Source organism: Balaenoptera borealis (assembly GCF_965194805.1).
Source record: "Balaenoptera borealis genome assembly, chromosome: 7".
Taxonomy (NCBI): Eukaryota; Metazoa; Chordata; class Mammalia; order Artiodactyla; family Balaenopteridae; genus Balaenoptera; species Balaenoptera borealis.
Window position 1 is genome coordinate 105,250,391 of NC_138864.1, and position 26,322 is coordinate 105,276,712.

The 26,322-nt window shown below is 42.0% G+C and overlaps 1 protein-coding gene across 2 annotated transcripts in view; it reads right to left on the reverse strand.

The window, feature by feature from the left end:
* The window catches only part of LOC309632456 (metabotropic glutamate receptor 8), a 646,966-nt gene that overhangs the window by 476,550 nt on the left and 144,094 nt on the right, over window positions 1-26,322 (reverse strand). For both annotated transcript variants that reach the window (XM_082400086.1, XM_082400087.1), the window contains exon 2: window positions 20,793-21,009. In XM_082400086.1, coding sequence (XP_082256212.1) covers window positions 20,793-21,009 — 217 coding nt within the window. The remainder of the gene's footprint in view (window positions 1-20,792; window positions 21,010-26,322) is intronic.

Genomic DNA, 26,322 nt, shown 5'->3' on the forward strand with positions numbered 1-26,322 from the left:
TCATTTTGGTTAACAACAGAATTCTCTACCTAGATGTCCAAACCAGGAGTTTGGGAGTTATCCCTAACTCTTCCTTTTTCCTCACTCTGTACATCCAATTGCTTGCAAAGATCTATTGATTCTACTTCCTAACAGTGCTTCTATTTATCACCTCACCTCCATCCTCACTACCACAGCTTTATTTAAGACCTTGTAACTTGTTGCCTGGACTATTGCAATAACCTACTAACTCATCTTGCGGCCTACAGATAGATTGAGTCTCTCCACCCATTTTTCAACCTACTGTCAGAGGGCTCTTCCTAAAACACAAACCTGGTCATGCTGCTGCTTATTTTAAATCCTTCAATAGGCCTATCTCCTTAGTTTGGTGAAAAGGTCCTTTACAATCCTGTCTTCATTTATTTTCCAGTCTCATCTCCTGTCATCCCTCCAATAAACCCCTACACTCACTGAAGCACCCCCTTACAAAAATAATTGCACTCCCTTAAAACTGCCATATCTTTTCTTGGCAAATGCTGTTTCCCCTCTGCCTCAAATGCCAGCTCCCTTTCTCCCCAAATCAGTTCAAAATCATCATTTTGTGAAAGTGTTTCCTGAGATCTGGGCAAAATAAAGTACTACATACCTGCCTCCCCAGAGCCTTAATAGAGAATTTGCCAACCACTGTAAGTAACGTCCCCTCTAGAATATAAATTCCTGGGAGACAGTGCTGTGTTCACGAACAACTTAACAACATAGTACCTGGATATATGAGACCAGGTACTTTATAAATGTATTTAGCATAAACATGACCTTCTAGAGGTCACATTTGTGGTTTCCCCCTTAGTAAAAAAAAAAGGGCCTATCATTTCATAATGTAACACAGGGCCTAGAAATCACCAAAGGTACCAAGAAATAGCAAGCAGCCCCATTTTCCTTGGGAAAGATTATAGGATTTTTTTTGTTGCTGTTTTTCAAGAGTTAAAAAAATGTTTCCCAACCGCTAAGGAGAATTGGTAACCAAGGAAGAAATGATGGCTAGAACAGTGAAAAAGGACAGAGGCAGACTGAGCTGCACTTCAAGATACTTGCAAACAAAAGGATCTTCAGACACAAGACAGATTAGGGGATGGATTCTTTTAAGGAGATAGGCTGAACTGTCATCTTGTTGTCCCCAGCAGCTGTGCACATGAGTACCGGAACTGAGAGAGTAGACTGGGGACTTTTGGGCATACACTAGTCTATGTTTGTTATAATAAATAAGACATGAAACCACAAGGCACCAACATTACAGAGGAGACAAGCTTTACGGTTCTCAAGACCACTGAAAATCTGGGGGAGATGAGGTTATAATAAACCTTATATCTTATAAGTCATTAAAACAAAGCCGTACCATAATTGTGTTATATTAAAGATACACAAAGGGAAAGAAGGTAATTGTTGAGGGAGACAGCAGTTCCAAGCCTCAGTCGCCTTGGCCAGCAGGTCTGAGGATATTAAGAAATGTTTCTGTCCTGTCACTTACTTACCCACCCGTCCTGGCCCCTGTTTAGGAATCACTGCTACTGAAGGCCAGTGAAGGAGACACCACCGTTCCTATGACAATGACGTTCAGACCACTGAATGTTTCAGAGGTAGAACAGGGTGACAAATCTTTATCACCATGAACATGGAAAAGGTATGGGACAAAACAATGCATACCAAGAACGTTGGGAACTCAGAAATATAAACCTCATCAATGGAGCAGGTCCTTCTTGGTCATAAAATTGAACTAAGGGAAAAATAAAGGCATGTATGCCACAGGAAGCAAGCAAACTTTTATTTTTATAATTGAGAATTTCAAAGCAATCTTGTGCATTTATCAATGAAAATCTTTAACTCTGTGAAACATACATTGTTTGAAATGCTAATGTCTGTCTCCCAGGTCTCCACCTACATGCGTCTCCTCTTCCTTCACGACCTCTCCCAGTGCTTCCCCTTTTAAGGAAGGGGAATGATCCTGGTTGGAACCGATCACCTCATCCTCTACACTCACACAGCTCCTGACCTGTACTTCTATGGAGCAATTATTTTCTCTCATCTTGGCTCTAAGCGATGTGATGATAATGGTCCCGTCACATCCTTCTTTACGTCCCTCCCCAGTGCCTATCACAGTGCCTTGTCTGTAGCCAACGTGTAGTACGTCTAATCCAGTGTGACCCAGGGTCAGCTCCTGCTGTAGCCTAAATAAAAGAAACCAGAGTTCTGCTCCTGTTCCCCCGTCATTAATCAAGTCCTACCTCCAGCTTTTTATTTACAAGCAGGGGAGAGAAAAGCTGAACTCACAAGTTCATGCTGCTGAGATCAAGACCCGAAGCATATGTTGACCCACGTGGAGGGCCCAATGCCAAAAGCCAGGGAGAAAACCAAAGTTTCTCCAAGGAAAAATAGAAGTGGGGAAAAGAGGAGAAAACACCCTCAATCAAGGATGGATACTGTAGCCAGCCCACGCCAGGCATACCTGTGTTGGTGCTTTGGTAACTGCTGCAAGATGTTAAAGCAGGGCCCAGCAGCTGGGGCAGGGGGACAAAGGGGACACAGGGGGCAGAGGACCAGAAGCCAGCCACAGCCCTACCCCCCTCCCCACTGCAGGGCTCCAGGTAAAAGCAGCTCCAAGCTGTGGGAGGGGAGAAACTTTCAGTTTGGCTGAAATTCAGTTTTATTCCACTGGGCTGGCCATTTTAATAACTAAAATGAGACTTTTCATATATTTAGCAGTGACTAAAGGACTAAGAGTCTGAAGCCAAGCTATCCTCCAGAGGAGGGTGTGGAGGGAGCTAGACCATCACACATGAAGAATCAGTAGGAAGAAAAAAAATAATAAAGATGTCGCTTAAAGAATTTGCTTAAAATAAAAGAGCTGCATTTTAAAAATAAAGAAGTGGCACTATGGAGGACAGTCAACACACCAATGACATTTACACTTTTTAAGTCAGTTCTCAATGACGGGGCTTTCCCAGAGTGCCTTTCTCCCTTTAAGATGCATAGACCACAGACCTCCATGCTTCCTGACAGTCCTGTAGGGAATCCCTTTTTTTTTTTTTTTTTAAATGGAGAAAAGAAAAACTCCTTGATTTACAAACCATAAAAAGAACTAAAATATCTTCTTTGAAAATAGAGAATTCAGCCATGTTTAAAAGAGCCAAACCAAATATGCTAGTTCTTTCCTTAGGCTCTGGGTTCCTCTGATGGTTGTCCAGTCAGCTAGTGGTCAGAACTGACCCATGGCTGGGAAGGCAGCTCTTTGGCCACTGTGTGATCTGTGCTATTTTCAGAGAGGACCCCACTGGTGGCGGGGGGGAGCGTGTATCTTGCCACAGATAACTGCTGGGGAGGCGGACGTGGCCACCATCCAGGAGTGTGCAGCCCCTGGCTTCTTTCCTCTGGGTGTCAACACACTTGGCTAAAAGAGAGGCAGGACAGAAGGCAGAGCCTTTTCAAAGTAGAGGAGAACACTCAACAGAAGCCTTTTCTTGTCCTTGAAACTGCTTTGCTTGTTATCATTTAGATGGAGGCCAAAACTATTTTTGACAAATATTATGATTCATGGCTACATTTAAATCTTATTTTTCAGGGAAATTTTAGCTACTGTGACAATTTAACATATGTTGATAGAGCTCTCTCATGCCCCAGGCACTGATGAATAAGACCAGGTTGCTGCTACCCTGAGAAGGTCACGGTCTAGGCGGAAGGCACAGAAGTCGACAGGCTGACAGCACACAATCTGCACAGTGCCTGCCTGCCCGGCAGGTTTTTCTCCTTGTTCTAGAAGAGCATCTTAACTTAGCATTGAGGGATGATCCCTCCCTGTGGCTCTGACCATTTGTTTCAAGTGGTCTCTCCCCACCTACCTCTGCTCAGCTCCAGAGGGCATGTGACCCATGTCTGGCCACTGTGAACCGCGCCTTCCTTAGGCCACAGTGGTTGCTTGAGTCATGGAGTGAAACCCAACATGGTGGAGCCAAGTCTGGGCCTTTGCTGGAACCAATGGGAATGCAACACACCCTTCTCACTAAGGTTGCCATAGTAGGTTGAAGGTATCCCCCCAGAAGAGATAACCGTCTGGAACTCAGAATGGGACCTAATTTGGAATAAAGGTCTTTGCAGCTTTAACGAAGGGAAGGAACTCAAAATGAGATCATCTTGGATGAGAGTGGGCCCTAAATCCAATGACAAGTGTCCTCAGAAGAGACAGAAAAAGGCTCAAACACACAGGGAGGAAGATGATGTGACCGTGGAGACAGGGATCCGAGTTATGCAGCCACAAGCCAAGGGATGCCAAGAATTGCTGGCAGCCACCAAAAGCCAGGAGAGGCATGGAACGGACTACCCCTCGGAGCCTCCAGAAGAAGCCAAGCCTGCTAACACCTTGATTTCGGACTTCTGCCTCTACAATGGCAGGAGAATAAGTTTTTGTTGCTTTAAGTCACACAGTGTGGTGATTTGTTAAAGCAGCTCTAGGAAAGGAATACAGTTGCTAAGCTGGTAGTACACAAGCCCACAGCTGCTGGAAGCCCTCTTCCCATCACGTGGAAGAAACCTGAGGATAAAGCCAACATGCAAGTAAGCAGAAGCCAGAGCTGGAACAGGACGCATTCCTGTCAACTTCATTTTAAAATGTGGAGCTAAGCCGACCTGAGGTCAGATTTACTCCTAGACTTTTCAAGTTTCTGAACCCCAAATTTTCTCGTTGGCTTAAGTTTGAGTCCTGACCAAGACAGTGAAATAAATGTTTTTGTAAAAAAGTTAATAAACAGAAACCTCAGTTAAAGAGAGTTGGGAGACCAGAAGGGGGAGCTCTCAAGCCCTGTGAGGATAGCAGAGCCCAACAGGGAGAAGAAAGACTCCTCTTTTGGCAAGGACTCAGCCAATGAAAAGCCGTGGACTCTGTTTACTAGCGCCCTCCCAACTTCCTTTTCCCCTTTATAAAAGCTTGCTCCTTCCCTTGCCATGTGGGGACTTGCCTGTGGCTCGCCATGATTGCAGACTCCAAATTGCAATTCCCTGCTGATCCCTAATAAACCCATCTTTGCTGGAAGAATATCTATTTTTCTTCTAAGTGTTTCAGGTCAACACTTTCTTCACTAACGATGTGTACAAAGGGTTGCAATTGCAGAAAAGAGCTCGGCTAACCCCTTCTGGGTATCTAGGAAGGTTTCACTAAGGAGGTATCATTGATGCTGGGTCTTAAAGAATGAAAATAGCTCCAGGCAGACACTGGGGATGCTGCATTTCCAGAAAAGGGAAGAGGATCCACGCAGGTGCATTATAAAATACTCAGGTCATAAGATGCGGCACAAAAGCACAACGAGTGAGGGGAGACGGAGGGAAAGGCAAGGAATCAGACTGTTTAAAGAAAGAGCATGGTCTCTTTGTCCTCCCTACAGTTTTGCAGGACAAGTATGGGAAACATGACTGCAGAAACCAAAGTCTGTAACCTCAAAAGAGAAATAGCAAGAGGTAGTAAAAAGAACATGAACTTTGGAGCCACAGAACTCTGGGTTTGTATCCCATGCTACCACTTACTAATTAACTAGGTTATCTTGGGCTGTTATGTACTTTTTTTGAGCCTTAGTTTTCCCATCTGTAAAATAGGTATAATATAGGCCTCATAATGAAAACTCAGTTATATGGTACATATAAAGTAAGCACTAATAGTTCCCTCTCCTTTCAATGAATTATCTTGGACTTGGGGACAATAAGACAGACAGAGAGAGAGAGAAAGAGAGAGACGGACTTTGGAAAGCAAACATTCACATTTAATAGAATATGGTGTATGTTGGAATTTACAAGTCAAAAATAATTAGGTCAAATCATAATTATACATACTTTAAATGAAAGTTGCACTAAACCTAATTTTTAGAGACCAACGTGTCAAATCACCCATTTCTATGACCCTTGACTATGTGGACTCAGAAGTGTTTCCAGAATCACCATTGTATTATGAAAGCACAAAAATGTTCAGAAAACTGCATAATGATTAATGAGCCTTAAAATGAATCAGTAACACAAGAGTATAAAAGCAACAAGAAATATGAGTTAAGAGGAAAATATTTAGAACAATTAACAAGAAAACTCTAAACTTCAGGTCCCCCTAGAACACAGGAAAAAGAGCAATAAAGGTCTCTAACGGACTTTGCTTAAAAAAAAAAAAAAAAAAAAGTAACAAAAACCTGGCAGACACTTACCATTTTAGCTCTTTTTCACTTAAGCACCAGTTGGAGTGAAATTTTGCCAGGAAATAATTCACTTGATCTCCCACCCCCTGAATCATCCATTTAAGGGAGCCATACTGTCACTTGGGACACACCCATTCCAATCTAAGGGCTCTAGGACATACCCTGCTGTTGACCAACAAGTCTTAAAGGAGTTTTGCTTCAATGGCTTAGATCCCCAGAGCATCAAGTCACCTCATTTTCCCAGGCCTGGGACTTTGATCCTATCTGTACCTAGGCCAAGTCACACACCTCCTTGCCTTTACCTCCACCCAAGTCCAAGTCAACCCCAAGAAATCTCTAACTCATATTCTGGTTCCATCCTGCCCCTACAATCCAGTTTTTGCACATGATCCCCTTAAAATCTGAATTGTACCATGTCACTCTCCAAACCCTTCAAAGACTTTCCATTGCTTGAGAATAAAATCCACACTTCCTGCCATGATCTATGACACTAGTCAATCACGCCTTTGACCGCTTTTCACCTCCTGTGCTGCCACCCCCCTCCTTGCTGGGTTCTAGCCACACTGGCTTCCTGGATATCTCTCAAATAAATCATAAACACACATTTGTTTCTTTCTTAATAAGACACACTTTATAATTATTAGCTTGAATTTATAATCATTAGTTTGTTTAACTTGTTTTCTTTTTAAATCGGTCTGCTCATCAGAATCTAAGCCCCTTCAGGCCAGAGACCAGAGCTGAGAATTCCCAGCACCTAGCACAGTCCAACTTCACATGGACATCAATCATTTGTCAAAAGGGTCATCAATGAACAAGATCCTCAGGGCCTGGAGTCATGAGTCTAAATATCAGAAACCCTATACCTTTAGGACATCTTGCAGTCATGAAACACATCACACACTTATATACCTGGAAGACTCAAAGCCAGTTGAAAGGAGAATAATACATTCAGCAGCATATTTACCTCCTTTCTGATTTTGCATCCCCATTTATCAGACCTAGCAAAGCTCTAGCCCTTAACTCAGCTTCGCCCCACCGGAAGTGTAGATCTGCCGCCTGGTTCTGGTTCTCAGAATCGAGCTTAGCAGTCTGGGCACCAAACTGGCTGTCACCTACTTAAGCTACTGCTTCTGTTTCCCAGCTTAATCCTGGCCCTGAACTGGTTTCTCGGTTCTCTCTCCTTACCATGCAACTTCCTGTTGTAGACCCAGCCATGCCCCCAGACCCCATGCCTCCCAAGTAACAGCAGGTATGTTGTGAATTCTTACCCTGGACAGGGTTTTACCCTCTTCCACTGAGCACTTTCATGTGGACTGCTAGCCTGTCCATCTGCCTACTTCCTCCTCCAAACTACCTGCTTCCTGGTGTCCTGTCGCCAGGATTCACTCACCTGCTCTGTGTTCATTTACTCACTCATTCAACATTTTTAGAGCATCTTCTAGACCTTGCAACTACAGTACTGTACAAAGACTAATAGGCTCTGATATCAAGTCCAGTGCTGGTGAGGGGCTCCCCACACCGACAAGCAGCTCTCGGGACACCAACAAGTTTCCTACAATTCAACTCAACTCTGACACTGTCCACCCAGAGAGAGTGTCAGATTCCACAAGTTGAGGGCTCAGTCCTACAAGACTACACCGCCCCCTGGCCCACACTTCAGATGCCAATTGCAAGCCCGAGTTATCACCTGTACTTCTGACCAACTGGTTATTGATTGGGGGTTCCAACGACCTCCTCTTTGGACTTGAGATAAATAAGGTATGCTCTCCACCTCCGAAGGAAGAGAGAAGTAATTAAAATCCACAGTGGTAAGATATCTTCATGGTTCCCTAGAAACAGACCAAGGGTTCACAGTTGCCCACTTCTCACCCTCTACTTTGTCTTGACACAAGTGTACTCAGGCTTCTCTCCTTCCTACATGCCCCTGAACTCTGTCTGCCCCCAAATCTGAGCAAGCACTGGAAAATGGACCATGTCCCCGTTATCAGCTGCCTCTGGAAAGCGGCTGATCAGAGCAGGACACTTTCCTGGTCATTTCCCCTTTGCCTACCCAAACTTCCCTTAAAAGTTTCTATTAAGCTGTTGCTTACCGCTACCTACCATATAAAAGAAAACCCTTCTTCCCTTTGATTTTGCGATACTTGTGGATTTTTGAATTCAAGTCTTCTCTCTCTTGCAATCGTCTTAATTCTGAATAAAGCCTCTCCTTGTCTAAGTCTGGATTTGTTTTTACTTGAGAGAACACACAGAAGAGAAACCTCACTTAAGTTTGTCTGGGAGGATGAGGAGGTGGAGATCTGAGAAGGCTTCCTGGAAATAATCCAAGAACTGAAGGATAAGGAAACGTAAACCAGACCTACATAGGGGGAGGACAGGAATTCCGGGCTGAGATGTGGCGTGAGCGGATCTCTTGCCACATGGCAGTCAGTTCAGGATATCACCCAGAACCATAATCTCTTGATCTATGCTCTGCAGGGCTAGATGGACTTCTTGTCCCATCCTGCATTTGATGGTGCTCCCAAACATCTGTACCCGGTGAGCTTCCTAAGTCCAGATTTATCCCTCTGTGTGCCCATGCAGGCACACTTTTCCTTCAAATATGTGTCCTTTCACCCAGCACGCCATGGACAGCTCCTTTGAACTCTGGTATCTCCAGAACACCCAAGGGATCAAGTTGTTGATGTGACAGTTACAGACCCTCTCTCATTATTTTCATGGACTCTTGGTCTGAGGCATTTCACACTGTAGGCTTAGGTTGAGTTCCCATAGCCCAGAGACAGGAGACTAAAAGAACATGAGAAATGTAAAGACTGTAAGCTTGACAGGAAAGCCTACAAGGGCGGGAATCAGGTTGGACTCACCCGGTGCCATATCCCCAACCTCCTAGAAGGGGGTCCAAACGTACAATAGGTGCTCAAATATTTCTTGAATGAAATGTCACATCAACTCCCATGAATATTCCCATCCACCCTAGGATTCCTCCTGGCAGTCACATCAAGCCCATTCTGAAGGGGGGCATAGTGGTGGCCCTCCACGATACTAAACACAAAAGGCTAACAATGTACTCTGCACTTGCCGCTTTCCCTTAATGGCCCATGATGTGGGTGCCAGCGGTGATTCATGATGCAAATGTGGCCCCAGAGTCACATGGCCCTGTGTACCACTGCTTCAGAAGTATGTCTGAGCTGCTACAAGAGGCATTTTTTTTCTCACTAGTGGAACTGCCAGAGATATGTTTAAATCATTACTTAAAATTCCTTTCTCGACCAAACCTCTTCCCAGAGCTGTTAACAAGAAACAAAATGTGCTGACGCGAGTTTCACTTTGCCTCCTTTCCCCTGCCTTCCCTTTGTGGGGTCCCCAATGAATCATGAAATGCCTCTAACCAGGTAGCACGGAAAGAAGCAAAGAAAGAAGCCCGGGATCTGTCAAACATGCAGATGTTAGAGCAGAAAGACCATGTGGCCCAGTTTTGCCAAGGGATGTGACCCTTGAAATAATTGGCACATTTTTCAATAAACTATTCATCTTATACCTTCCTGATTGCACTATTCTTGAGCCATTTCTTTTCAAGGAAACCATAATTATTGCTTAGTTGACAAGTTATGATGGAAAGCGGGAAAACACACTCTCATTCTCAGGCCAACTCTTTTAGCACCTACAAAAAAGTGACATGAAGGGATTCTGATGTTGCTTCATTTCTGCAGAAAGATGTTTTTATATTATGTTCTTCTATCAACACAGTAAAGTGCAGATGGCACCTTAAAGCTCTCATCTAGTGCTGGAGTTTCCAAACAGAAGAGCTTGAACAAGAAAATGACTTTGGAAAGGGAAATGAAAGAATGCAATTTCTTTGGGGCTAAGCGCAGGAGGAGAAGCACACGCTTGCCATGACGCAGGCATTCAGCTCTAAGGCAGGCAGAGCCCAGCCGGCAAGGACAAGGGGAAACGGGGCTGGCTACCTTGGTTACAGAAGCTGATGCCTCAGGAGAAACAGGGGAGTCCAGGGCCCAGAATCCACCCAAAGAACCGGGACACATGTGGGTTCAGTTCAGACAGAACTCCATGAATCAGGGCTCAATCCAGCAGTTAGGCTTGGTGTTATGGCTGAATTGTGGCCCCCCCAAAATTCACATGTTGAAGTCCTAACTCCCAGTACTTCAGAATGTGACCTTATTTTCATTGCAGATGTAATTAATGAAGGGTCATTACAGATATGATTAATGAAGATGAGGTCATACTTATATGAGATCATCTAATATGAGGTCATATTGGATTAGGGTGGGTCCCTCAGAAGGAACCACCCCTTTTGACACCTTGACCCGGGACTTCCAGCCTCCAGAACCATGACACAAGAGATTTATGTGGGAATTCCCTGGTGGTCCAGTGGTTAGGATTCCACACTTTCACTGCCTAGGGCCCAGGTTCCATCCCTGGTCAGGGAACTAAGATCCCACAAGCCACAGAGCCAGCCAAAAAAAAAATATATATATATATATGTGTGTGTGTGTGTGTGTGTGTGTGTGTGTGTGTGCGTGCATGTGTGTGTCATTTAAGCCACCCAGTTTGTTGTACTTTGTTACAGCAACCTTAGGAAACTCATACAGTTGGCAATAAGAGTTAGGGAGCAGGAAAAGAATAACTCGAAACAGGGACAACCCTGTTGATGACATATCCTGACCCTTCCTAAGCATTTAAATGGGAATCTCTGAGAGAGAAACTCAAACCATCCTCTGAGACTGAACTCCTTTTATTCTAGGGATACGACACTAAAAGGATGTGAGAAATATAAAGACAACAACTAGACAGGGTCAGGACCCCCGCACACACTAGGGACCCAACAGACAGGACTCTGTTCAATGGCTTCATGCATAGTCAGATCTCAACAAGTGCATGAGTCATGCAGAGGACCAGACACCTCCACCCAGTCAGGGGAAAGAGTTGACAAGGAATAGGCAGTGTGTCGTGGTTCATCCTCAGAGGTCAGAGTCTGGGGCAGAGCCCCACTCCTAGGGATCCAGAGTATGAGTCAGGGTGAGACAGCACTGTAAGTTTGCTGCGACCTAGAAGGGAGCTCAGGGCTCACCCTGGGACCACCAGGTACAGGGTCCATCTTGGCAAAATCATTCCAGAGCCCAGAAACTTGTAAGCTGAGGGTAGGACAAACTACTGGCCCTGATTAAGACTCAGGAACTGAACAAAACTGAAACTGCTGCCAAGGGCATCGGTGACGCTGGGTGGGAGTGACCGGGGAGAACAGGGGCTAAAGCTGTAGAGCAAGTCAGACACTGATTATCTATAAGCAGACACATCTGGGTAGCCATCCACAGATCAAGAAATAAGAATTGTCAAAACTATATATATTTTTTACATACATTAGTTATTTCACAAATACACACATTACAAAGTTGGCATAATATTCTACATGCATTTTTTGTCTCTTTTTCTCAAGAAATTGTGTTGAACTTACCTAAATTCATTCCACTCACATCACACAGCGTACTCCCTTTGAGCTTGGGGTCCATAAACTGTCACCCTCCACTGCCTCATGGCAGGTCTTTTCGTTACATGAACTGCAGGATGCCCTCTCTTGGGCACTGTGTTCTTGGCCAATGCCTCTAAATGATGCCTCCGTGAAGGCAATGATCACATTCATTTGAAAGTGTTTGTTTACATCTCTGTATCCTCTGATACACAGTAACCAGCTAGGAAGCAGAGGCCATGATTCATCTCTAGATCCTGAAAGCCTAGAACAAGTATGCCCTGATCCATGGTGGGTACACAGTAGACGATGGCTGAGTCAGTTAATATATAGAAGGCTCAAAAGGAAGAGGAGAAAGCATATTTGGTGAGCCAACACTGACTAGCATTTAATTAATTCATGCATTCAACTAGGTGCCAACACTATTCTATGTAGTATATTAGTCACGCTAAGAAAAAATAATAATAGGCTTGGTCTCTGCTAGAAGGTACAAAGCAAGTTTCAGGAATGAGGAGGACTGGCTGCTTTTATTTGAGCTCTTACGTAGGCCTCACTCTGCTTTCTTATTTGCTCACTGAGCAAACTGGGCACAGGTTCCAGGCAATAAGACAGCTCCTGGATCACCCATCAGCGAGGATGCCTAACACAATATGAGTTGGCAGTTGTTGACCACTTACCATGAGCTACACATCGTTCTGTGTGATTTCTTTTGATTCTTATACAATTGCTATCCCCATTGTACAGATAAGAAAATTGAGGAACAACAAGAGTAAGTAATTTACCCAAGGTCTTATAGCTAAGCTGTGACAGATCTGGAAGTCAAACCCAGCCGATAAGAAGCTCTTAGCCACTCCCCAGCACTGTTTGGCCTGAGGTATCCAGGGTGGGCTGAACCTATAGATTACAGGCTTTGGTATTTTCCAGTAATAAAAAATTGAATTCTGAGTGGCTCAACAATGTGGAAGACCCAAAGCTTCCCATATAGGTTACGTGTTAGCAAAGAAAATGCATAAGCCATTGTTGGGACCATCTCTGCCCTCCGGTTCCCAGAGCCTGAGGAAGGCTGACCACTAGGCTCACAGCACCAACACAGCCATGAATCTGGTGACAATGGCCATTCAACAGTAATTCATGAAGCACCTGGCATATGCCAGGCACTCTGCTGGGTGCTGGGGTAGGGGAGTGTCCTTCCACTGAGAAAAACACATTCTGGAGGAAGAGGTATATAGAGAAATTGGCATTATGATCAGAGTGGCAAGTGATTCCACAGGGTTAAGCTCAGGGACTCGTGAGAGCACATCACTAAGAATGAGGCAAGGTCCCTCAAGCTTGTCCTGATATCTGAACAATGTGCTACCTGAACAATCAGACCCAAGCAAACATAACTGTTGGTGACACCATAAGTAATATTCAACAGCCAGGGGTGACAAGATTAAGACAGGGTAGAATATGTACCACAGCAGTTGTGGTGGACGAGTAAAGAGAACGGAGAGGGTAGGTGGTCAGGAGCCACTCAAAATCTCCTCTCTGATCTTTCAGGCAGAATATGACTAAGTTTGAAGGTAATTAATGAATCAAGCAAAGCCTTCTCTGGCTATTTATCCTACACACCAGGCAGCACATCCACCACCTTCATAATAATCTACAGCTTTGCCACACATTCTGGAAAAAAATATCTGTATTATCCCCATTCCTTTCACTAGTAATACCTGATATCAAATAGCACTTTAGAGTTTATAAAGAACATTTCACAAGTATTCTAGCACGTGATGATCCCTGAGCAGAGGGCCACCATCTTATAGACAAGGAAATTAATCTTCAGACAAAGTCTCATAATTGAAGAAGGGGGATTTAGACACGTTTTGGACTCCGAGGTGGGTTCCACTGCATCAAACTGCCATTGTTTACTAAATACTTAACTATGGCACTAGAATCATAGGTTTCAAAGCATCTATTGAATGCTATTTGCCATTTCACATTAATAGCAGCTGTTGCTACTTAGCAGTTCCTAAGCCCTAAATATTAAGCAAGGCCAGAATGAAGAACGGCTTTGAAATGACGTTCTATTTGATCAAGTTCTGCAGTAATTATCAAAATCGTATACACTTTCTTTGGATCCCTATAAAGCTTCTGCAGGATCGCTGCACCTGCAGTTCCAATTTGCAATTTCCTCAGCCCTCCTTTGAAGTTATTCTTGCCAATTACTTGGTGTTAATATTAATTAAATATGATTTGCAACTTGAAATGTGGTGCTATCAATGGAAGTCAGCTGTGGGAATATAAAGTAAAAATTTCAATTGAATTAAAATGTTTCCTTTCATTCATAGTATTTTACAACATTAATACTTTTGTCAAATTGATTTTTGCCTGCTGGAAGTCATTTTTCCAAAGCAATGAACATCTATGGGAAAAAGCTGCTCTTTACGTACTTTTTTTCTTTCTCTCATTGAAAATACTTTGTTTTAATCTTGAAGCAAATCCGTTGCAGTTAATAGAAACTTGATTCTTGTTTATAACCCAAGAGGAAAAAATGCTTTATTTTAAAACTGTACTGAGATAGCTTAAAAAATGATCAGAGGGCACTTTTCCATTGTAGAGGTGGAATGAAATTTCCCTTACTTTATTTCTTGACCCACACCGAAAATAAATTACTATCAAATGTTTTGGCAAGTGTCGGTCATTTTATATACACAAAAATGAATTAATTAAATTGATTTATTGCATTAACATTTCAAACAGATTGTGCCAATCCAACGACCTCTGTGATCCCTTCCAAGTCTGAGATTTTAAGATGCTGAACACGTCAGACAATAGTCAGAAGCTTCCAGCATTTGCAAATTAGAAGAAAAAAAAGTCACGTATGGTAGATTTGACAGAATCAGGTCTGTTCTGCCCCCTGTAATGTGTGGGATGACGACTCGCAGGCCTGTCATCTTCAATAAACCATTCATAAACACGATGACTGATTAAAGGAGGTGTGTTGCCATACTGTGCAAATCCACAGTGAAAAGATAGAATGCTATCACAGATTCCTTTTATCTTCAAAGATAAAGCTTTAGCTTCCTTGCCCCTTAGAATGATCATGGCAGCATTAACATTTATTATCCTGTCTTCTTTTTAAAATAATATAATAAGGTAAGACAAAGAAGGGAAAGAACCTGTCTAAAGCCTCAAGGAAGTCATTTATTGAGTCACAAGCTACAAGTTCCAGAGCTGATGATAGAAAAGCATGGGTATGTATTATTAACCTTCTTATTACAATATCAATGAAAACTTCATATCAAATCATTAAAACAAGACAGACATAGAGGACTGTGGTCCTAACAACTGGGGATGTGTAACACAGGTGATGGAGAAGTCTTCACCACCAGCAGCGACTAAGCTATTCCCTTCCCTCAAGTCAAAAGAGACCAGAGGGGGAAATAAAAATAAATTAGGCCAGAAAAGACTCTAGATGTCCAAAATTTCCCAGGTGTCATTGAAAAGAACATTAGCTTGGAATTACACAAAGCAGGGAGGCTGAAGAGCCGGTACACCACTGTAGAGGGAGTGCCCACTGTGATCCTACTAGGAGGCTCCTGACTACTTAGAATCCTGGGAAAGCCAGACACAAGGATCCCACCACCCACCCCCGTCTGGAACTCTGAGTTATCCATTAGGTCGCCTCATCTACCCAAGTAGTCAAGACTGGGAGAGTAAAATTCTGTAGCACTTCAAAAGGAACTTTTGAGCTGGTTATATTATGGTCTGCTCCGTTACCAAATTCTGTCTACGGAGCACCCCCCTCATCTTTATTGCTAACTGTTTGTCCTCCTGGCCTACCTCCTATCCCTGTCACTGGGAGTTATCTCCCTAAGTACACCCTTCATCACTACCACCCCCTGTTATGGGTATTAAATTGTGTCTCCCCAAAAGATACAGCAAGTACCTCAGAATGTGACCTCATTTGGAAATAGGGTTATTGCAGATATAACTAGCTAAGATGAGGTCATACTGGAGTAGGGTGGGGCCTTTAATCCAATATGACTGGCATCCTTATAAGAAGAGAAGACAGAGACAGAAACAAGAAGGGAAAAGACAGCAATGTGATGATGGACGCAGAGACTGGATTGATGGATGAAACTAATGAACACAAATGATCACCAGCAAATACCAGAAGCTACCGAGGCAGGAAAGGATTCTCCCCTATAGGTTTCAGAATCAGCATGGCTCTGACGACACCTTGATTTCAGATTTCTAGCCTCCAGAACTGTGAGACAGTATGTTTCTGTTGCTTTTAGCCACCCAGTTCGTGGTGTTTTGTTATGGCAGCCCTAATACAACCCCTCTCAAGGACATTCCTTGATTCTCTGCCACTGTACCACACACTTTCAGCTGTGCCCTCTGGCAAAGTTCCTGTTCTCTTATGAATATCTGCTCAATAACCTTGACTTTTTCCTCAAGAACTCCTACCATCGCCTATCCTGGAAAACTTCAAAGAAGACTGAGAGCCCTCCCATGGCCACAAACCCATCAAGAGAAGAGAAAAGAGAACACTCTGCCCTATTCTTAGCTTTCCTTTACTAAATCTAGCCCATTATTCCCAAGTCTTCACTTTTTTTCATTTATACTAATTTTATTTTTCCAGCTTTTTTGAGGTATAATTGACAAATAAAACTTGTATATATTTAAGGTGTACAGCATGATGTTCTGATATATGTATACACTGTGAAATAATTACCCACAATCAAGCTAATTAACATCTCCATCACCTCACATAGTTTTGTGTGTGTGTGTGTGTAGTGAGAACACTTGAGATCAACTTTTAGCAAATTTCAAGTATACAATACAGTATTACTAACTATAGTTACCATTCTGTACATTAGATCTTCAGAATTTATTCATCCTGTTTAACTGAAAGTTTATTTCCTTTGGCTGACGTCTTCCCATTTCTCCTACCAGCCCCCACCAGCTCCTAGCAACCACCATTCTACACTCTGCTTTCATGAGTTTGACTTTTTAAAATTCTACCTATAAGTGAGAGCACATATAAGTGACAGCATGCAGTATTTATCTTTCTGTGTCTGGCTTATTTCACTTAGCATAATGTCCTCCAGGTTCATCCATGTTGTCACAAGTGGCAGGATTTCCTTCTTTTTTAAGGCTAAATAATATCCCATTTTACATATATTTTCTTTATCCATTCATCCATCAACAGACACTCAGTTTGTTTCCATATCTTGGTTATTGTAAATAATGCTACAATGAACACAAGAGTGTAGATATCTCTTCAAGATATTGATTTCATTTTCTTTGGACATACACTTAGAAGTGGAATCACTGGATCATGTGGTAGTTCTATTTTTAATTTTTGAGGAAACTCCATATTATCTTCCATAATGACTGTACCAATTTACACTCCTATCAACTGTGTGCAAGGGTTCCCTTTCCTTTACATCCTCACCAATGCTTGTCATCCCATACCTTTATGTAAAGCTTCTCCCGAAGAGTGTATCCTTCACCCCCTTTAATGCACACTCTACTACATGTTCTACCTCAGCAATTACCCTTCCCACCTCAATTATCAATTTGAATGAGCTTCAGATCTATAGCTCAATTCCTGCCCTGGCTTTAGATCAATGTTCTTTGCTCCTCTTCTCCACAAAGGTATCTCCAAGAGTATATCCTCCACCCCCTTTAATTCACACTCTACTACATGTTCTACCTCAGCAATTACCCTTCCCACCTCAATTATCAATTTGAATGAGCTTCAGATCTATAGCTCAATTCCTGCCTTGGCTTTAGATCAATATTCTTTGCTGCTCTTCTCCACAAAGGTATGTACCAGTACTCTCAGTTTATTGGGTTCATAACTAAACTATGCTTCCCACCCCAAACCAACCTTTCCATTTCACTCTCTCTTTTCTATTCATGGCACTTGCATTTTCCCAATTGCCCAGGTTCAGAATTTCAAGCTTAATTTTTTTCTTACCTTCGAGCTCTAATTCCAATCAATTGCTAAGTTCCAGAGACTCCACCTCCAAGTGCCTCTCAAGTCTGTTCCCTCTTCCACTTCTATTACCACTACCCCATGTGAGCCTAAGACTGATACTACAGAGGCCTCTCAGCTGGTCTCCCCATCTTTCACTTCTCATTAGCAAAGTCTTAAATACATATCCTAGTAGACCCCTCTCTTCTCGGTAGTTTCCTCCATTGTCTAGAAAATAAAGGATAAAATTACTATCCTATGAGGTAAAGTACTCACCTATGTGTGCTTGTCACAAAGCCTTCCAGTTTTGTCTTCCATACCTCACTACACAAACAATGATCCAGTCAAATTGTGCTATTTGTTGATCCCAAATATTTGTCTTTTGACTTCTCCAATAAAAATGCTATAGTCAAGGGGCTGAGATTATAACAGCTAGGATATCAAGGGGTTATTTGTCTTATTTTATCAAATAATTCCTGTCCCTCTCTTCCTGAGAAGGATCCTGACTAGAGAAGAGACATCACTGGCCTCTGTGTTCATGACCATCATTCACTCATAAACTTCGTTCTCCAAGACTCACGAAGGACACTTCCCCAAGTCTCAGATTTCGTTAAAATGAAAAACGTTCTAATCAAACCGTACAGGCATTGTATCACTAAACAGATTTTCCTTTCACTATCATTCCATTATGATCTGTCAGAATTAATCAGAGACAAAACATAGGAAGCCTCAATTTACACTGAAATTTCTTAGCAATCAACGTTGCCGAAGAGAGAAATTCTGAACAGAGTACAGGAAAATTTGGAAGAGTAGGGAAAATATACAATTTCATTAATAGGCAGACGCTCTAAAAAATGAATGTATACATCTCCTTCTCAGTCAAGAGACTAAGGTTTTTAAAAACTAGTAACACAGTGACAGAGATGTCATCAATGTCATAGTAAGAGGAGCAAATGTTATAGAACTAATGAATTTTCATTAGAGGCATCAGATCATTTCAGAATGGGTTAAGTTGCTACCCTATGCCATTCCCATTAGTATCATTGTCATGTAAAAGGTTTCAATTTCAGCTATTTTTGTTCTGGATAAAATCTTTGTCATTAAAATGAGGGATGATTTTGATATTTAATATATTCCATGGCATACTCTAGTGTGGTACTAATTTGGCCTTTTCAGTATTCTGCATATTAATTAACAACCCAGCCCTCCTCCATTCCCCAGATAACTGAGAACTGAAATAGAATGGACAGCCAATCACGTCACAGAATACTGAAAGGATCAACACAGAAGAAACAGGTTGTTCTATCAGGAGCATTCTACACAAGGCACTAAAATTATTTTCTCCCATACTAATGACTAAGATAGAGACAGCAGTAATGGTACTGTCTGAATCCTTTTAGGTGACAGTTACCTAAGAAGAGCAATGCTCCTTAAAAGTGAAAACAAAATATTTCTTTTTTAGTAAGAAGAGTAAAACTGCGATCTCACTTAACTTCTAGAACAATGCATTTTTTTTTTTTAGAACAATGCATTTTATCAGATGCTTCAACAATTGGCAAATCATGTCCTGTACTGAATTTTTCACAGTAATCTGTTTCGTGCACACAAAATGTGCCCTATAGTTGAGAATGTACAGGATCACTGCAGAAAACTTCTCATTTCAATACATACTCTATTAGTTTCCTTCTGTCGTTGAATTACCACTTTGGTGAGAACCGACATCAGCTGCTTAAATAATGCATTAACCCTGCTTTCAGAAGCTATTGTTTTCATTTGAGTGGGCATTTCTCCTAAGGATAAACTTGGGATTCTTTTCCAAGAAGGTAATGTAATTTACCATCATTTAAAGTTCAATTGAATGTTTTGAATCATCTTTATAGCAGTGGTGATATAATTTAAAATTCCAAACAGCACAGATTATGGCATCATGGATATTTACAACAGGAATGAATAGTTGTCCCTTAAATAAATTAAGCCAATCTTTCCAACAAAACCAGGTCTTTTCTACATTTTCTGTAACAGCATAGCACTGGAACAAATGTTAAACACACCAAATATTATGTATAATAAGTTTCCATGTTCTGTTATATGCAGAAGAACAGATCGCAGGCATCTTCAAGTGTTTCAAGAGAAAACCTTATTCCAGTAACTTTGTCTTTGCTAACTAGGGAATAAGCCCAAATCACTCCCATGGTTTTTTCCTGAATTGAAGCTTCTAAGAAAAACAATAAATTATCAATATAATTTCCTGCAAGTTCAAAATTACTCAAAAACAGCTAAAGGGCACTTTAAATTTTTGACAAAAAATTGTTATTACTTTTATAGAAAAGTATGCAAATTTTATTCAGTAATTCTTAGTAAGAACAATAGCATTTGTTAAGTAATGGTAACATGTCTCCTTTCATCCACAAAGTTATATTGTTGACCAGTCAGCAATAACATTTATGCCCTAAGTTGTTTTTGTTTCCTGGTTTTTCCACGTAGTGTAAGCCTCATGGCTAAATATACATGTAGTAAAATGCCTACAGAGATTTAGATGAGAACCTTGAAAAAACCCGGGACGGAGTTCACAAGCACCCTGTTTTAACCAAGTTTTCACATCTTGCCCTTAATCCCTCTGTAAGCTTCAGAGTTTGAGGTAAGAATAAAAATTCAAAAAGTGAAATATGAGAATAAGAATATCGTTTATGTATAGCCTTGGGGGCTACTTCAGTATTGTTTTAAGATGATTACCAGTCTTAATTCCCTCTAGTGTTGGATGTTAAATTCCACTGCCTTTTTAAAAAAATGTAATGACTTGCTAATGCAAACCTCCATCTAGAACAATCAAATAGTATGTCATTTATTCAAATTTACAGTGGCTCTAATGTGCCAGCAAACTCCCTCGTCAAAACAGACAGCTTTAAAAAATGTTCGCCTGAGTCAGGAGCTCTAATACCTAAATTAGCACCAAAGTGTCACCTTGATAGACCAAGAACAACAAAATCATTTATAATAAACCCAGCTTCCCCCTAGAGTGGACAGCCTGGGTCATGTATCTCTAGGAGCTCTAATTATCCCTTACAGATCAGAGAGCTCTTGGGGGTGCTCCGACTCCTGCAACCTGTCACCTCCAAATGCAATCATCTGATAAATATTCGCTTACCAATCTCCCGCGAGATCTGAGTGAAGGCCTCCACACCGCTCTCTCCGTAGTTGCCCTCAGAAGCCAGGGTTGACACATAATTCCACCCCAGTGCCGTCACAATGTCCACCATGGCTTGCGCTTGGTAGGAGTCAGGGGGGACCACCCGAGAGAAGAAGTCATACCTGGTGTTATCACTTAGCTCTGGGGCTGTGGATGCATAGCTGATTTGAGGTATCTGCGAAACAAATGACAGGTCATTTCAACCCATGAGGAATGCTGTCAAATGATGGATTGTCACACAAGAGACTAAATAGCCAAAGCTATACCAGAAACCTAGACAGATCAGCCTGCAGCCAAAATATGGTTTCATGACCACCAATTTAATTAGAAAGTATTTTATAAGGGTCTGTGGACTCACTTTCTTTCAAAGCACATTTCTAAACAGTAAGAAAGAATTTAGTTTTGGTTCAGGTCCCATTGTTTCAGAAGCCAAAGCAAAGCATTTGTGCTTTTTGTTTGTGTTGCTTTTTTATTCTGTACATGATAAGTTCGGGTGTGGAAATGAGGCAGAAATGAACATGAAATGTACATACGTGCTTCAGAAAAAGTCACCTCTGAAATCATCTTTGGCTTTAGGACACAAAGGCTACATAATAATGAACAGAGAATTTAACATGAGACTATTTTTATACTTGATACCATTTCAGTCTTAAGATTATATTTTTAGTAAAGTATTTTTTAAATTATTTATTTATTTATTTATTTATTTATGGCTGTGTTGGGTCTTCATTTCTGTGCGAGGGCTTTCTCTAGTTGCGGCAAGTGGGGGCCACTCTTCATTGCGGTGCGCGGGCCTCTCACTATCGCGGCCTCTCTTGTTGCGGAGCACAGGCTCCAGAAGCGCAGGCTCAGTAATTGTGGCTCACGGGCCTAGTCGCTCCGCGACATGTGGGATCTTCCCAGACCAGGGCTCGAACCCGTGTCCCCTGCATTGGCAGGCAGATTCTCAACCACTGCGCCACCAGGGAAGCCCCAGTAAAGTATTTTAAATATATAGTTTTGCAAGTCTAGCCACTGCTTATTGATATAATCACTACATACCACAATAAGATTTGGGAATAGCTAACCATGTATCTTTTAATTATAACATCTTTCCAGCCTTCCAACCCTCAAAAAAAAAAATAAAATCGAAAAACAGGAATCCATACCATAATTGCTTTAGGAAAAGAGACTATTTTCTGACATAAAAAGGGTGAATTGCTAGAAGATATTCAAAATTAGAGATCACATGTCATTTCTCCTAAATAAATTCAAGCTGAGTAACAAATTAACTGCATGCCATAAATCTACCCCTAAAAATGTTTGAAATGCAATATTCACTCGTATAAACAAGTGAAGATTCTTACTCTACCAGTGAAAAGTGCTAGGATAGAAGAATACAGGGATGTTAAAGAAGTATGGCAGAAGGACATGCAGGCTAGACAGAGCACAGAAGATGCAGGAAATCTGGCAAATAGGCCGGGAAGGACATTTCAGCCACACGAAACTGCATGTCCAAGGCCACAGAGTCAAGAAAGGGTATGGTGGGACTTCTCTGGCAGTCCAGTGGTTAAGACTTTGCCTTCCAATGCAGGGGGTGAGGGTTCAATCCCTGGTGGGAGAGCTAAGATCCCACATGCCTTGCAGCCAAAAAACCAAAACATAAAACAGAAGCAATATTGTAACAAATTCAATAAAGACTTTAAAAATGGTCCACATCAAAAAAAAAGAAAGAAAGGGCACGGTATTGCAGCATTTCACGTGCTGGGAATGCAGAATACTAAGGGAGGAATGTCAGGAAGTAAAATTGCAAAGCTAGACAGAAACCAGAGGATGAAGGGCTAGTCAGGTATGACAAGGAGTGTGGATTTTATTACCAAGGCCATGGGGAAGCACAGCATGATTGTAACCAAGGGAATGGCATAATCAAATTTTTGTTTTAGAAAGATCACATTGGCCGCAGTGGGGAGAGTAGCAACCCTCAAATTTCAGTGTCCACCTGGGCAGCCCCATTCCCAAAGGTTCTGACTTAGTATGTCTAGAGGTCTAGGAATCTGCATTTTAATATGCCCTCCAGAAGAATCTGATGCAGGTGGACCCACACTATGCTTAGAGATAAACTGAATTAAAGGGAAACCACACTAGATGCAGGACAACCAGTTAGAAAACTACTACAGAAATCTATGTAAGAAAGTATAAAAACTGAAATAAGGCAGTGGCAGGTGGAAAAAAGGAAGGGTGTAGAACCTGTAAGTATCTAAAAGACAAGGAAAGGTGTAAGAAAAATGTGTAATGACTCTCAGTTCTATGGCTTTGGTATCTGAGTAGACGATGTTTGCTATGTACCAAGATAGAAGAACAAGAGGAGATTTGGAAGACAAAAATGATGAGCTCAATTTTTGATTTGTTTCTTTTGAGGTTCCTGTGAGATGAATGAAAACAACTAAAAAGTGGGCAATAATATTGTGGAACCTGGAGTTTAAGAGATGTGCATCTCATTACTCCTCAGCTGCCTTGCTGTGGTGTGAAAGTTCAGAGGTCAAAATGATTCCACGATGCACTAACTCAGGTTGCTTGGTTGAAGATGCAGGTTTGACTTGTACATAAAACCATTAATTCTGCTCTCCATCAGATCCTGCAGCTAATGTCAGTGCTCTGATGTCAAAGAAGCTGCCGTTCCATCTTCCCACACAGGGCTACACACTCTGGGATCCAACCATCACCCACCATTCCCTGGCCAGATGATTCCCAAGCCACAAGGAGGTTTTGACTCTCCTCTTGACACCTTTATAAACCCTCAACATCTGTATCCAAACCTTTCTTAGGTCTAGAGAGTCCTACTCCGTATTGGTAGCCAGTGAAGTGACATTGAACATCCTAAGATATAAAAGCCTCCTTGCCCCGGGAAGAGAAGTAAAAGAATGTGCTTGGAGCTCTCCAGGGTGCTGCAGGATTTGTTCCGCTTCTGTGTAACCTGTGTCATATCTATATTGCCTACAAAAAATGATTTAGCCTATTTCACACCTAATTCTTCTGGTAGGACCAAAATAACTTGCCTGTTAACATTGTGGGATCATGAAAACTAGTCTTGACCTGCCTCCTTTTTGCCCTTTTGCTTTCTCTGCCAGATACACCAGCCATCTCTTGATAGACTGTCCCCTTGATTAGGCTTTGTGTCTTTGTAGCACATAACTACTTAGCAAGGACACCCGTCCAAATCTCTAACCACACACCAAATCTTGGATTTTTTTACCTTTTCTTGCTTGCTTCTAGAGGACCTGGGAAAGAGATAATGGATGATTCGGTGAGGTCTACCCTTTACTAGGTAAAACTTTCCCAAAGATCAAGAGCATGTACATTTCTATGTTCTAATGAAAAAGATCCATGAGCCTGACCTTCATTTTGGAAGGGGTTCTGTGTGTGTGTGTGTGTGTGTGTGTGTGTGTGTGTGTGTGTGTGTGTGTGTGTGTGTGTGTGTAGGAGGGGATGGGGAGCCTTCTATAGCAAATTCCACGGTACTATACCATTTCCTTGTCCTATTTGGATGTATAATAATCCTCCCACTTCCTCAGCTGCTCAGAGTTCAGCAGTAAAATGCCCTACGCAGCCCCCACCCTGCCTATCATAATGAGCCACCCTTTTCTAAAAATGAGCACAAAGTGTGAAAATTTAGTGTTTGAAACCAAAACTAATTATCTCAAATGACTACCTTCAGTCAGTCACTTTCAGGGCTGTTTAATTAGCAGTCAGCATCATGTGTAGGATTAATTAAACAGGTGTAAAGTGTATATAAAATAAAAGTGCAGATAAGAAGTGATGGTTTGAATAATTAGGTAAAGGACTTTATCCGCAAAGTCTTGGAGAGTTTTCTCTTTGCGGATCAACGTGTGGAAAAGTAATGTGAGAGTATGTGTTTGTATTTTCATTTGTTCAGTTCTTGCTATGTCTCAGCCTACAATAATAGATGCCCGGGTATACTGATCATATTTCAAGACTTTTCAAATTGCCATGGAGTCGCATCTCATTTTTAGTTTATTGTGGTCGACCACTAAGCATTGGCTCATTAAGTATTTTAATTTCTGTGTTGGCATCCCCAATATTTCCACTACCCTCAAATTAAACCCCTACTGGCAACTAAAATGGGAATTTTTTTTAAACCTGGAATGTTTCTTTTTCTTTTCCCTACACTGAATCCATCCTAACTAATCCCTTCACCCTGGAGGTTTCAGCTACCAGAAACAAAAACAACAATAAAAAAAAAATGTAGTGGATGGGGCATAGAAGTAAAGAGGGAAATGAGAGGGAAAAGGAGAGTGTACCAAGAAAGAGGTGTTAAGGAATGCATTCTGCATCAGCTTATCCTTTGTGAGATGTCACATCCTTTATAAGCCTCTGTTAAGTCCCACTTGCCCATTCAAAGGATAATATCCCAACTCTTCAGTCTGGCTCCTGAAGCCCCGGTGTCGGATTCTGTCCCATCCTCCTTCCCAACTTCAGGCCTTTGCTGTCATACCCTGATGGCACCTTGCATCCCTGCCCATGCTGTTCTCTGTGTAGAGAGACTCCTCTCCTCCACCTGGTGAGCTTCTGCACAAATGCAATATACAGCTCAAAAGTTTGGGATTAACATATACACACTATTATATATAAAACAGATAACCAACAAGGACCTACTGTATAGCACAGGGAACTATATACTGTATGTTTTGTAATAACCTATAAGGGAAAAGAATCTGAAAAAGAATAGATACATATATGTATAACTGAATCACTTTGCTGTACACCTGAAACTAGCACAACATTGTAAATAAACTGTACTTCAATCAATCCATCCATCCATCCATCCATCCCCTCCTCCCTGGGAAGCTTTCACTAACACTCTCAGGCAGAGCTGTCTTTAGTTGCCCCTTGTCCCGCAGCCTCCATCATCTGCCATTATAACCACAATTGTGTGCTGGCTTAGGAGCCCCTCAGGGACAAAGTCTCTGTTGATTTATTTGGTGTCACCAGCACCTAATAGAGCAAGTGCTCAATGAATGTTTGGAGGCAATTAATTACTCAAATTGTGGCAGGAAATTTGATACAGCCTCTTCCCCATGACCCCCTACCCTACATTCCACCAAAATATCATGTGGGCTTTTCTCCATTTGTCCCTCTCGATCTTCTCCATCCTGCTGTATGTCCTAGGAGGTTGCTCTGTGACTGTCTCACCTGGGCTCCCTCACTTCAGGCTTTCAGTTGAATTTGGCCAGTGGGAGGCACCTACAGAAGATGTGAGGGCAGGAGAAGACAGAAGGGAGTAGTGAAGCCCCCATCTCCTTCCCCTGCCGCAGCCCTCACTCCGTGTTTCTCTACCTGAGTCCTCATCTGCGGCTGAGGCGCTAACCAGGTTCCCATGATGAGTCACTGCCCTTGGCCTTCAGGTCTTCCCACGGTTGCTAGTTCCTGAGTTCTCCCCATGTCGGGTTTGGGACTTTAACTGTGCCCACGCCTTATAAATGGTCCTTTT